The 13,723-nt window shown below is 38.5% G+C and overlaps 1 protein-coding gene across 1 annotated transcript in view; it reads left to right on the forward strand.

The window, feature by feature from the left end:
* Nucleotides 1-3,607, forward strand: part of HID1 (HID1 domain containing) — a 1,473,500-nt gene extending 1,469,893 nt beyond the window's left edge. Inside the window, exon 19 of the mRNA XM_044090525.1 lies at nt 2,972-3,607. Within this exon, the coding sequence (XP_043946460.1) occupies nt 2,972-3,035 (64 nt within the window). The 3' untranslated portion in view covers nt 3,036-3,607. The remainder of the gene's footprint in view (nt 1-2,971) is intronic.
* Nucleotides 3,608-13,723: the final 10,116 nt, after the last annotated feature.

Consider the following 13,723-nt stretch of genomic DNA (forward strand, 5'->3'; position numbering starts at 1 on the left):
AGGGATAATTTCCTGGTCTAGAGTAGATGGTTTTAGCCAAGTCTCTGTAAGACCTAGAATATCAAATGAGTGCACATCAAGGAGTGCATGCAGGTGGGAAATTTTATTGTTAATACTTCTAATGCTAAGATGAGCTATCAGAAGGGAGTTAGGTGGTTTAGTTAATGTAGAAATGATACGTAATGTTAAATTGTTAATGTTATTGGTGTAGTCAGTGTTGGGGCCAGGGTTTGGATGAATATCACTGTCTAGGAGGGGGTGTTGCTGGGGATATTGTAGAAATTTAAGGATCTTGTAGAAATTGTTAAAATTCTTTTTGGTAGTGAAGTAAGTAACATGGGTTGCTCTGTGATATTTTGGAAATATATAGTTTGAGGTACAAGTTATGTTACTTTGGTTAAGGGAGTAGATGATAGAAGATGGCAAAGTTTGTTGGAAGTTATGGTTTTGTTCAGGTAGAGAAAGATTTTCAAAGAAGGTGAGTGAGTATGGTATGGTAAGAGAGGCTATAGTGGTAGTTAAGAGTAGTATGTTTGTGCAAATAGTTTTGTGTATAGGGGCCATAGTATTAAGTAGATATGAGTTGAGAGTAATTTGTGTGAGTAGGTGAAGTAGAAAGTAGGAGAGAGTGTTTCAAGATATTGAGCAGGGTTTAAATAATGTAAGTAAGAAATAAGTGGAGGTTGTGTAGGAGGTAGATTTAGGATGTAGTTAGTGTAGTGAATAGTTGGGAAAGGTGAGAGAGAAGTGCAAAGAGAGTTAATTAGTACCAATTAGGATAGAAAGAGATAGGGGAGTGGCCTGGTGATGAGGAGGTTTGTGATAGGATGAGAAAAAAAGGGGGGAGTGGTTGGTGAGGTATAAGTGTAGGACCACTGGGGGTGGGTGGGAATTGGGGGTAGGGTAGGGGAGCGGAGTGAGCCCGCAGGGAGAACAGAGCGGGGCAGACCCAACCCTGTTCTCAAAAACAATCTGAGAAACAGTATGCAGGTAAGGAAATTAAGGTACACTTATAGAGTACTTTTCTATGTTCTAGTCTGCTTTTTATTTTCTAGTCTACAAAAAAGCTAATGTGTTAAAAACAAAAATAAAACAATGCTAGTCAAGAGGGTCCTGCCCTGGACAAGACACTGCTTGCTTTACTTTGCTTTGCTTTAGTGAGCATGTGAATAATTTCTCTTGGTCATCCTGATTGTAATATCTGTTAACCCCCATGTAATTGGTCCTCACCATGCTAACACACTCCATTATTACACCATCTGTCCTGCTGCAGTGAAATACATACTTTGTATTCACCTGTGCCAGACTTCCTTATAATCCTTCAGCTCATTATTCAGGTTTGCTGATCATACTTTAGTTCTTTGTGTGTCTGCCTACCTATGTGTTTGTCCATCATTTGCTGATTGTGTGGCTGGACCACTATGTCACAGGTGATTTGAGTATACTGTTTTTTTCTTCAGCTACACTGAACATAGTAATGTGTTTTAACTCATGTTTGTGTTAGCTTGTTTGGTTGAGCATGTCCTTGCACATTGTCCTTCATTTCTTTAGCAAGCAGCACTGTGTACATAACTCATGAACAATGAGCACACATCCAAGACTCCTCAGCACTGAACACCTATCTGAGACCCTCATTTATAGTGTGTATTATCTCTCTGCATACATACCTACTCTTCAGAAGCACTGTAAGACACTCCTGTCCCTCAGTAGCACCACTGAGTAGTATGCAAGGCAACCCTGTCCTTCAAGTAGCACTGTGCAGAGAGCTGTGTGTCACACTAGTGCTCGGCAAGCATTCTGTCTTTTAACAGTGCTAAGCAGGTATGTCTCTCTGTGCAGTGCCATGTACACACAGATGTCCTTCAGCAGTAGTACTTTGCAGACATGGCTTTCCTTAGATGTACTCTGTTTTTCATATGTCTCTTCTTGTCCTTACATGCTACTTAAATCTTGTAGTATGTATGTGGAGATTTTCTCCCTAGGCCTCTGCTGAAAGAGTAATTTTATCTCAGTTGAACTATTCGGGCTTGCAAACTGAAATAAGTAAATATATGTCTCATCATCCATATTGCCTCATAGCAAAAATGTCCTTAAACACTTGTCTGTCAGTAGTATTGTGAACATATGCATGTCTTTAGCTCTTCAAAGTACATTCATTTTTTTCTCAGTTGTACTGAGTGGCAGTACCTGTTACTCAGGTACACTTTACATGCTCATATGTCACTGAGTTGAGTTTAGCATATTAAGTTGTTCTTCATCTGAACTATGTAGACATATCATCTGTGCAGAACATGTTCTCATTGGCATACAATATATACTTCTAACAACATAACTGGAGATCACATCCCTCCCAGTCTTCCTCATGCATTGAGTGTTTATAGTTGTTATACAGGGTCTATATTACATCACCAAAATGCAATTCCAGCGAACACCTATCCATCGACACCAAATCAGCGAAATAATTCACTGAATTTAATAAGGGCAAGGAAATACTTGCCCGCAGCACAACTTACGAACATCTATGTGGAATTGAACCCACCTAAGGGAGGGGTGAAGTGCCCCCCAACTGTATATACCAACTCTGAGATCACACTACAGTGGAGAAAAGGAAAAAATTCTGTTGTTGGCCAACTACGTCTTTGCCCTTATTACATTCAGCAAATTATTTAGCTGATTTGGTGTCGATGGATAGGTGTTTGCTGGAATTGCATTTCAGTGACTTATTATAGACCCATTATACAGGTGTTCTAAACATAACATCCTCCTTTCTGTGAATGCTGCTGTGCATGCTCAACTTTTCCTTGACCATAGTGAACAGAGCATATAGGGCCCATCTTTACTAAGAATATACACTTGTCCTTCACGTCTGTTTTTAGGGAACATAAATATATAAGCTGTTGAACATCCAGTTTCTGAAGAAGCTGCCTAATTGCAGATTTGTGATGTTTTTCCCTTTTTTTTTTTCCCTTAGAAATGTGGACCCCCCTATCTGGTACGACACAGATGTGAAACTTTTTGAGATCCAGCGAGTCTGAAAGAACTGCATCAAGAAGGATAGAAATAAAAAGAAAAGAAGAACTCATTTGGTGGTTTTGAGGGGACTGATGTTCCTCTCTCACTCCCTCAATCTGCACCTGTTAGTCATCATCATCATTATATTACAGCCACAGCCACTGCATTTACATCTTGCAGGTTCACCAGATCGTGCAACATAGTCCTTTGCTTTGAAAAACAGACTGAGGAAGCTTGCTTTCTTTGAATTTATTATGATAGTATGTGATTAAAGTACATTTTTGTCAAAGGCTGTCTTACACTTGCAGTAGGCTTTATAATGCCAGTTAAAAAGGAAGAAATGTTCTGTTTACATAGTGAGTCAGAATGGTCCAGTGGTAGGTGTGTACTGTTTTGGTGCAGCAAAGCATACTAATTTTTGAACAACAGGCAAAATTTATCACAGACACTGGCTAGCTCTCACAAGTTATTACAGCAGAATGAAATAATGTAAACTGTGCTTATTAAAACATAACGGACTGTAGATGACTTAATTCAGGTGATGCTTCTTATAGGGAAGCAGTATTCCTGTATAAAAAGTATTTATTGACATGAATATTGCTCCTCTTTAAATGTTTCTGGGATTATTTACTGACATAGTTTTCCTTCTGCTGTGGGAATATACAGGCTGGGCAGGACAGGCTGATTTATAGAGCATTACTCATGTTTTTCATATGATCAGATAAGGTGACTGTGGGATGACCAACTAAAGAGGAAGTCAGTGCGGTCCTGTAAACAAAATGTGGCTCCATAAATCTGAAGACAGTTGTCAAGTTATGTCTTAGCTTCATAGGTTCATAGATTAGTACTAGGCTAACTGCTCTTTGTGAGCCATTTTAAGCCTAGCCAGTTATCCCTTGTGAGACTCAAACCCTGCACTTTGTGTTTGTAAGGCAAACACCTTAACCATTAAGCCAACTGTCTGTCTTCAGTGTACTTTAACCTACTCAAACAGTTTAAAACCTCTCATGTTTGAGCAAGTGTTTAATTTCCCTTTGTGCAGCAAGCATAAATAACTAGAAATCATAGACTTGGCTGAAATGGACTAAACAAATCAGGGAGAGTTTCAGAGAGGATTGTAAAAAAAAAAACGCTGGTAAACCAGTAGTTTTCATAATAAATTATATCATTGTCATCCCATTAAAAAAGGGACAAGGTATCTTCACCTAATGTAGGAAGGCATTTACTGTAAAATGCATGAAAAAAAATTAACTCTTGTAAGATCTCGCAACCTGAACTGCATCATGCATGGTGCAGTTTCAAAATAGCAGTTGGTTACTGTGTGCTGAGAGCAGGTGCAGCTCGTCAATGCCACATTTTTTGTGGTAGTCATGCAATAGGATTTTCTGAGTAGTAGAATGGTATCTTATGAGTACTTTAGACTAACTCTATCACTGGAAGGATGAGTAGGTATATTTCCCATCACTTTGCTTGTGTTCAGCTATCCAAAATGGCTAAGATCACACAAAGAAACCAGCTGCCCATTCCAGTGAAGGGATTCTTTCCAGGGTAGACTTCGTGCTTTATGCAGAGTTTGTATAAGGATAAATGAGTACACCTGGAGCCTTTTAGCACTGGTGACTTAACTGACTGTAAACTGCTTGACACCAAAGGATAACATCTGTCCCTGTAGGGATCTGTTTGAGGTTGTAAATGAGAAGACTTAAAAAGTTTTCACGTTTCTATGCAAGTCAGTGTGCTAAATTAATCATTCAGCCTTTGCCTACTACACATTTTGGTTAGCAATGTTACACTCTCATGCGTGCATCCATTTGTGACATGCATAGGCAAGAGAAAGTATGCATAATGCTTATGGTACAGTAAACGGCAAACATTTTTCATACTACAGATATGTGAGTGATTGGTGTGTATGTTTCACTGGCATGTTTTATTTTTTTATTTATGTATATCCGTAGCTCTACCACTTATCAGATCAGTTTTCAATGAAGAAATTGTAGTGGATCACATTCCTGCCAAACCACAAAACCGGTATTACCTTGGCCCTGCAAGGGAGCGAGTCCTATCTTTTCTGTAAACTGTGGCAAGGAGATGGGACTTACTGAGCTGTGTTTAGCAGAGATTTTTTTTTTTTGTAGAGCAGTGATACCATGAAGAGCAGAGCAGTGAACTACAAGGAAAACCATGTAGTGTGAAAGTGTGTAGATACAGACAGACAGACACACACACACACAAGACAGATGCATACATAGGTCTGTTGTATAGATTTTGGCATTGTATGATAATTTTTCCCCTCCGGTTTACTCTTACTTCTCACAGGGTTACTGTTTTTCCTTGTAATGTCAAAACCTGTTTTAAGGGTTTACACATTAAGTAATTAAACTAAACCTGTACACAGATTCCTTATCACTGACTATCTGGGGACTAGTATCTGTAAACTTTCTCCCTTCTGTTTGCTTCTGTTCCTGCCCCTTCAGCTATGACATTAATGCTCAGAGGGTGAGAAGTGCAATACATACATGCAGGCTTATACACATGCACACACACTCATATAAATATGCTTGTGTGCACATATACTATTAATAAATGAAAAAAAAAAAATATATATATATATATATATATATATATATATATATATATATATATATATATAAAATGACTTTCAGTCAAAATGGTCTTTTCCTCTAATGTAGCTTATAAATGCCTGGCCATCAATGTCCTATTTGGATGTAGAACATCATTACTCTTTCGGGAAACCTTGGCTAGGCTTAGAAAGCCCCCTACCCTCCTGTGTTGTTATCCTAGTAACAGTCTATAAATCTAGCAAATGAATGAAAACATGCATCAAAATCACGTCATCTAAACACATTTCATCACATCATGTTTCACAGAAAATGTCATATACATATGTTCACCTCCTAACACCTTTATTTAAATATACTAATTTCACAGTTGCTTCACCTGCAGAGAAAAGCGAAAACACCACAATCAGTGAATCACTGCTGTTGCACAAACACAAAATTCTAGAAATTGGGTTACAACATAAGTGTGGGCACTGGAAAGGTGCAAATAGTGTTTTAGATTCATTTGCTTTGTAATTCCTAAGATCTTAAACCACACCAACAGTGGTTGTCTGCAGCCTTACACAATTTTCTATGAAACATGATTCAACTAAATGTGTTTTAGATGAAATGTGTTCTCAGTGATTATTTTCCAACCATCTGTGGTTAGATGAAAAGGCAGTTTTGACCAAATGACTTGTGCACACACACACACACACACACACACACATATATATATATATATATATATATATATATATATATATATATAGATATAGATATAGATAGATAGATAAGCAATATATATATATATGTTTGTCTCACAGGCTTGAAAATACACACACACACACACACACACACACACACACACACACACACACACACACACACACACACACACACTACCTTACAGGCATAAAACTGCAGTTCCAATCTTACCATCCTTAGAAAATATATTGTAGTTGATTGGTTCATCAGCATAGCGTTTGCAGTTTTGTTTGTGGTCCCACTGAGTTTTGTTCAGAGACTTGACTTGTGTCATCGAGGGATATGTTTGGAACAAACAGGCTGGTTTCCCAGTCCTGTTGCTCTCCATATAGGCTGAATACCTAGTCATGTATCTTTACTTTCTTGGGGGAAGTTTGGAACATGTGTTGATCCCTTGGAGATAGCTGACATCCCTGTCAACTATTCAGATTTTCCCAGGATGTCCAGATTTTTGCCTCATATTTTTGGTCTGTTCCTCATAAAATTTGCGATTTTCTAGCAAATCAGTAAGGATTGAATTCACCAAATAATGACACACATTTGAGTTTCTGACTTCATTTCCTTCAGAAAATGCATGGTACCACAAGACCTTTTATTCTAGCAACTCTCAGGTTTATAAGAGCAATGTTTAAAAATTGTCCCTGTTTTTGGGGCTTTGCCCCCCCCCCCCTTTATTTTTGGCTTTGCTCAGTTTTTTTAGTGCTGTGAGATTAAAAGCTATGATAGCTGATATATAGTAGAGAGAACATCATACCAAATAACTACATTGAAACACAGACCTTATCCTGTACCTTCAAAGGCAGCCAGTCATGAAAAGGGACAGTGACCATAATCCTTAGATGTGGGACACCACAGGTTGAACACAGGGGCGCACAGTACCTGCTAAACACCATACCAAATGGGTGATGAATGACAAATATTACCTGGTGAGCAAAGGGGAATAGCTGTTAGCTACAGACAGAAGAGTAGTAGGGGGCATCATAAAAGGATCAGAGAGTAGTATGAAACAGATCTGGGGCAGTACCTAATTAGAACATAGTGCTAAGTCTCATAATAATTTTTTGGTGACAATAATGAGGTACTGTGCCTGACCATAAGCTTGAAGAGCTTTGTTGCACAGTAAGGTGGAATGTGGAAGCCAACTACTTCGATGTTTTGCTCACGAATGTATACATACATACAAATGTATACATGGGCAAGCGCGCACAGACACGTACAATGTATATGTAGTGTAAGCTGCCAAAGTCACTTATTTATACTAAATTAAAGCACGCCACTGCTGTTTACTCAGCAAATTATGTACATTTCTGGATTTTCCCAGAGCTTTATTGCCTAGGTGGTGTGTATGTAGCAGCAAATGATAAAATAAAACTTAAGTAAAAGAGTTTAGTAAAGCATATTATATATCTTAATAATGTTATATATTATGTAGCTGTACTGTTCTAAAATAATAGACAAGTCTATGAAATTCTGTGATTCTGTCTCACTGTGTAGGCAGAGATATTTTAGTAGTTTTTCAGTTTTCTCATGAATGAAAGCTGTGCTTTGGCACCCTAGTAAGATGTGTGTATTTGTGTGAGGACTTAGTTTGATTGCTCCAAACAGTGCTGCTGCTGATTGTTTCAAGTAACTGTTTATGTTTGGTGATTGCTGAGACGGTAACCAGATGTACAGTAAGTGGAGACAAAGCCTGCTGTTATAATTGTGTTACTACTGTCCTTAACATTCTGCAGTTTTTTTTGTAGTTGTTGATTTTATAATCTTTCTTGTCAACTGGAAATTTATTTCAGGCAAATAAATGTTATTTATTGCTTCAGACGCAGGGAGAATCAAGTCTTTGCAGAGTTACTGAATGTACTGTTGTGGGTGGCCATGTATGTCACTAAATTATGCTACTTTTTCTGTCAATGTGTGGTCACTACTAACGCAATGCTTTGTATCCTAAGGATTAGTTAAATGGTATACCTTACTGTATTGTATGGTGTCAGTAATGACCAGTTTTGTCACTTTCTGTCAGTTTTCAGGAGATAAATACATCATGGAGAGAATAGGTTGTTTGAATAATGTGTTTCTTATGCAAGAGGTCTGATGAGACCTGCTGTAAGAGTCTGGACACTGGCTCTGAACAGAGAGCTAATAATGTTCACAGGGAGTTTCATTTGCTTGGCATACAGTGGAGCATCCATAAGTAGGGGAAGGATGCCAAACTCTGCTCCATCACTCAGAGGTATCAAGCAGTGAATTGCACTCATGAGAAGTGATACTAGTGATAGAGCCAACATCATGGTTACCACTACCAAAACAGTATTAGTGCACATATATGTAGCATTAGAGAGAAGACTAAGCTAAACTAAAAGTGCTCTGCCATTTTCAGGAAGTCCTGCATTTAGAAATGTCTGTACAAAAAACAAAAAAACGGGACGAACACAAAATATTGAAACTTTTCTCAGATAGTAAACCCCCCAATATTGAAACTTTTCTCAGGTAGTAAACCCCCCACATTCCTCTGAGGATGGCCTTCTCCCAAGACCTCATACCTTTATATAATAAAGACTGACAGTCTGTGACCACATCAGGGGAAAAAGCACTGTTTTTGGTGGTAATCATTTTTATGTTTGAGATACATAAATGGAAGTCCCAGAACATCAAGACTTGCATGTGCAGAATTGAAGAAAGTATGTGCTGAGTATGATATTGGTGTTTCTCTGAATTCTCCACTTTCTCCAAGGTGCAGCAATTTCAGAATTAGTTAACCTGTAGGTAGTGGGGGTGTGGGATTTAAGAAGGGAACATCAAGTTTCATTGGTTACAGATCTCCTTTTGCTTCACCTGTTTTTTTGCAGTATTGGGACTCGAAGTTACAGGTCTCCAAATTACAGTAGGGAGATGTTTTTGGCATTTTGATTTCAATATTTTGTGCTGCCTGTATTCAGAGCTTTGGCATTACCAGTTTTAGGCCGTGCAGAGTTTTTCTAAGGATGATCTAGCAAGGACAGAAGAACAGAAGGAAGTAAAGTAACAGATGGCTGACATAAAAAAACAAAAAAAGTCCCTACAAACTGCTATTGAGCTTTCCAACAGGAATGTCAGCAAGGGCAAATTTAAATAGTGATAGTGCTTTTTGAACAGGAGAACATATATTTTTTGTGGGTCACATGTACTTCAATCTGCAGACATTGCAAATGGGTACAAAGGCCCTTGGAAGAAGGTAAATCCAGTCAAAAAATCTGGACATCTAATTAGTATAACATTTAAATACCAAATAGCATGTTACTCTTCCCGCTTTTAGAAGTAATGTGGGATACTACTCAGAAGCTCTTTTAAGAAGGAGAAGTGACAAAAATGATGGAAAACTCTTAAGTACATTATCGTAGGAAATGTAAAATATGTAGATTTTAGTGAACTGTATTGCAAAATTCTACCACAGAAAGTCATTATTTTTACTTCTGAAAAAGGGAAACATAAGAGGTGTGTCCCCTTTCTTTAAATTATTGGTGCTACCTGTATATTGGTCATGTAATGTGGTTTTCTGTGTATTACACAACTAATGAGGGGGGATTCAAAACATCCCATGAAGGGGTAAATCAAGCCTGAAAATAGGAACGTCTCCCAAAATAGGTACATTGTGTACAAGGGTAAATCAGTCCTGAAAATAGATATATTCCTCCAAAGTGGGACAGCTGTGAGGTTTATGGGTCCCTGTTGCTGTCATAATATTTAGGGATCTCTGCCATTAGTTGACTGTCTGGTCTGATTTCCAGAGATGAGTATCCTTCCTATGTGTTTAGTCTGACATCACCTTACCTCAGGCGTCTTCAAGTACCCACAATAGAGGTAACATCTGCCCATGTTAAGTCTGCTACAACATCAAGTGTGTAGTAGTCCATTACCAGTCCAGTCCTAAATCTGAAGAGCATCAAGAGATAAGGAACCCACTGGGGAGTCTATTATTCCCTGCCTTCATGATTGCTTATAGATTGTAAACAGACATCCACAAAATCAACTTCCAGACATGCAGGTGTTGGCTATGTTCTCCATTAAGAAAATGACCAGATGTGCTTCAAAGTGCCATATACCTCACAAAGACTTCCAGGTGCAGTGTTTTTGTCTGCCCAGGTCCACAAGACAACAGTGTTTGCCGTAGGATCTGCTGTGTGTGTGTGTGTGGGGGGGTTATCTGGTAGCTATAAAGAGAAAGCAGGAAGCCCTTCTAGGCATACCAGACCAAACAGAGACTCAAGATTTTGCTTGTGTTCCCCTTATCTGCAGCAGCAGGGTGATGTGTACATCCATCACAGAAGGAAAAAAGAGAAGCCAGCTTACAGGAGAAAGAAAGGGGCACCACTGAGACCCTTATGTCCATGGGTGCAAATGAGGTGCTTGAAAAGTCCCCAGCCCTGATGCCTTCCATTAGTGTGGACTCTTACATCACCTCTTGGGAAGCCATCATGCCTGTGGTCCATAGGATTTCTCACTGGACTTAAGACCAGTCCTTTGTTACTCATTGGACAGCTACCCCCCCCCCCATATTTGTTTTGGAATTGCATTTAATTTTTATATAAGGTTAGGGCAGAATCCCCACAGTTATTGTTAAAAAAAGAGCCACTCCCTTCATTTGGATCCAGGGGCATCCTCCTTAGAATTTTAAAATCCCAGTTGACTACCCATCTGCATAAAACCCTTGTGCCTCAATCCAAAATATCTGTTACGCCTAGATAATTTACTCATGGTGGGTCTTTCCCATTACCGCGGTCATCCTCCCTCCCAAGATTACTAATTGTCTCAGGGTTTCCTTCAACTTCTGTGCTGCCTGCAGCCAGATTCAGAATACCTTGTGAGTGTGAAGTCCCTCCCCCCACCCAAAAGGAAGACAGAGGTTACTGCATACCACTCAGCTATCTGGGGTGTTTTTTGTTTGTTTTTGTTTTTTTTTTTTGTTTTTTTTACAGAAAATGCCAAATTTGTGAGAGAACTAACTGGCTGCCATGAAATACCAAGTGGCACTTTTAAATTGCAATTGTACAGCCTATTTTTAAAGAACACCTTCATCTTTAAAGCATTTGTTTTATGATGCCATGAGGCAGGCTACAGCTAATTAGGAATTGTCTAACAACCAAGGTGAGAGGTTCTTGAGTCACACTACAAGACTACTGCAGAGGAAAGCACATTTGCAATCTGAAAAAAAAAAAGATATTGGGATTGTTTGCATTGGAGCTCAAGACTGCCTTGCACAGTGTACTATCAGATAGTTCAGGAACTAGTGATAGTTGGAGAGCCACAGTCTCCTTCTGAAACAAGCAGATTTAAAGTAAACAGCTTTTCCATATGCCATTTCATCTGCAGCATTTATCCTGCTCATTCCTTGACAGAGGACTGCAGCTGTGAACCAACAGATCTGTCAACGCATTTGTGTCTTGTGATGACTGTGATTACTCCTGTCATCTAACCTGAAGAGCAAGGAGACCTAGCAGTGCTAATGAAGATCCTGATTACTTGATCAGCGGGCACTTGTTGGAGGTACAAAAACTCTTGGGGCTTTCAACTTATATATATTTGGCCTTGGGAGACAAAAAAATTATCAAGAAATATATTGGCAGTTGGTTTTGCAGGCAGACATGGCCCCTGGACTTAATGAAATATCTCCCTGGCACCATTGCTAAAATTAAGGTCAGCTAGATTGCAATAGAATTTTATAAGTTTATTGTAATTTATAGATTTTAAATTAATTTTGTTTTTATTTATTAAAGTATTTTTACCTAAATAATTCTTAATATTGTAGAGGTAATGGATTTTTTAAGTTTATTGTAATAGCATGTAGTAATATAAGAAAATGTAGTGTAGATTAGAAATATAGGTAGTATAATAATTTGGTCACTGGAGGGCAGTAACATTATTATTTTCTTAGCTTCCTATCTTTGTATTGCAACAATGTATTAATTTATAAGGTAACAATTATATCTTAGTGTGTGTGGATGTTCAAATCTTGTTTAAAAAGTGTTTTAACCATATATTTTTATTTAAACTTTAGGCATGTGCAATAAAATCTGTTAGAAGTGATAGGTTTTAGGGGCATTTTTTAGGATATATCTTTAAGCTTTTAATTTTTAAATTGATTAATGTATACTGGTTGTATAAATAGATTGGAAGTAGTGTAAATAGAGGGAGGTTTAGGGGAGTATATTGTCTGAAGAAGTCCTTTGATGAGGACAAATAATGTGGTGAATCAGTTAAGCATTTAATGACAGATTTATTTTTATTTGCGGTTAAGTGGATGTAATAAAATTGTTTTCCTGATTCCTGGGCTGTACCTTATTGATCACCCTCTACAGTGTCGTTTTGGATGTTTTTTTTTTTTAAGTTGGTTTAGATTTCTGAGCTCCTTTGCACTGGTTTCAGCTGTAGTGGTTTTGGTTTTTGCATTACATTATTTAGTTATTATGTATTAAATAGGAAAGACCATGGCCCTCGGGTGTCCCTGATTTTTGCCTTAACTATTTGATCTACTTGTCATAAAGATTTTAGTTTTCGTACAAAGTTTTGAGGATTGCACTCACTAAATAATGACGGACATTTAAGTTTCAGACTTAACTACTTCAGAAAATGCAGTTGTGTGACCTCAAAGTGGCAGTGTAAAAGTAACAGTGCTAGGGGCTGCAGACAGCCTGTCCACTGCAGAGTATGCATTTAATGTTGTTGTAGTGTTGGTATGTATAAAGTTAAACTTAACACTGTCTCTTTTGTTTTTTACTATATTCAGTGAACTAGTTATATTAGCTTACTGATGTTCTTCATTCCACATTGCTGCAGTCCTAACTATTGGGTAGTCCGCTGTCCCAGTCGGCCCGAATACCAAAGTATATGGCTGACGTCGGTCAAGGCGCATTAGACTGACGTCAGTACGTCAGGGTACTAATGCGCATGACCGACGTCATATCCTCAGTCTTTTTTGCCGCATGGTCCGATGCAGAAGCAATTTTGCGAGTGCAGGTTGGCGTTCTGAAAGTTTCTGAAGTCAGAGTTTCAGACCGAATCAAAGTTGGCTAAGTACCCCGTTGGGGAATATTTTGTTTTTTTCTTGCCTCAGTATTTAATCGGATGTCAGAAAAAGTGAATAACTGTATTTCTTGTGGGAAACAGATACCTCATAGGGATTACCATACTTTGTGTATACCTTGTTTAGGGCCTGAGCACGACGTTGTTGGATGCCGCTCTTGTGCTAGATTTAACAAACGCACTATTAAGAGAAGGTTAGACTGTGCCAGGTTAGTTTCTGGGAAGCGTTGTAATTATAAAATGCCGTCGGAGGCTCCGACGCCCGCTTGACCAAAAGTGCAAGGACAAAGCAGCAAAGCCTAGAGTGGAAGAACCGACAGTCCCAGACGTCG

Source organism: Protopterus annectens, chromosome 12.part0, assembly GCF_019279795.1.
Source record: "Protopterus annectens isolate FY-2018-M chromosome 12.part0, PAN1.0, whole genome shotgun sequence".
Classification (NCBI taxonomy): domain Eukaryota; kingdom Metazoa; phylum Chordata; order Ceratodontiformes; family Protopteridae; genus Protopterus; species Protopterus annectens.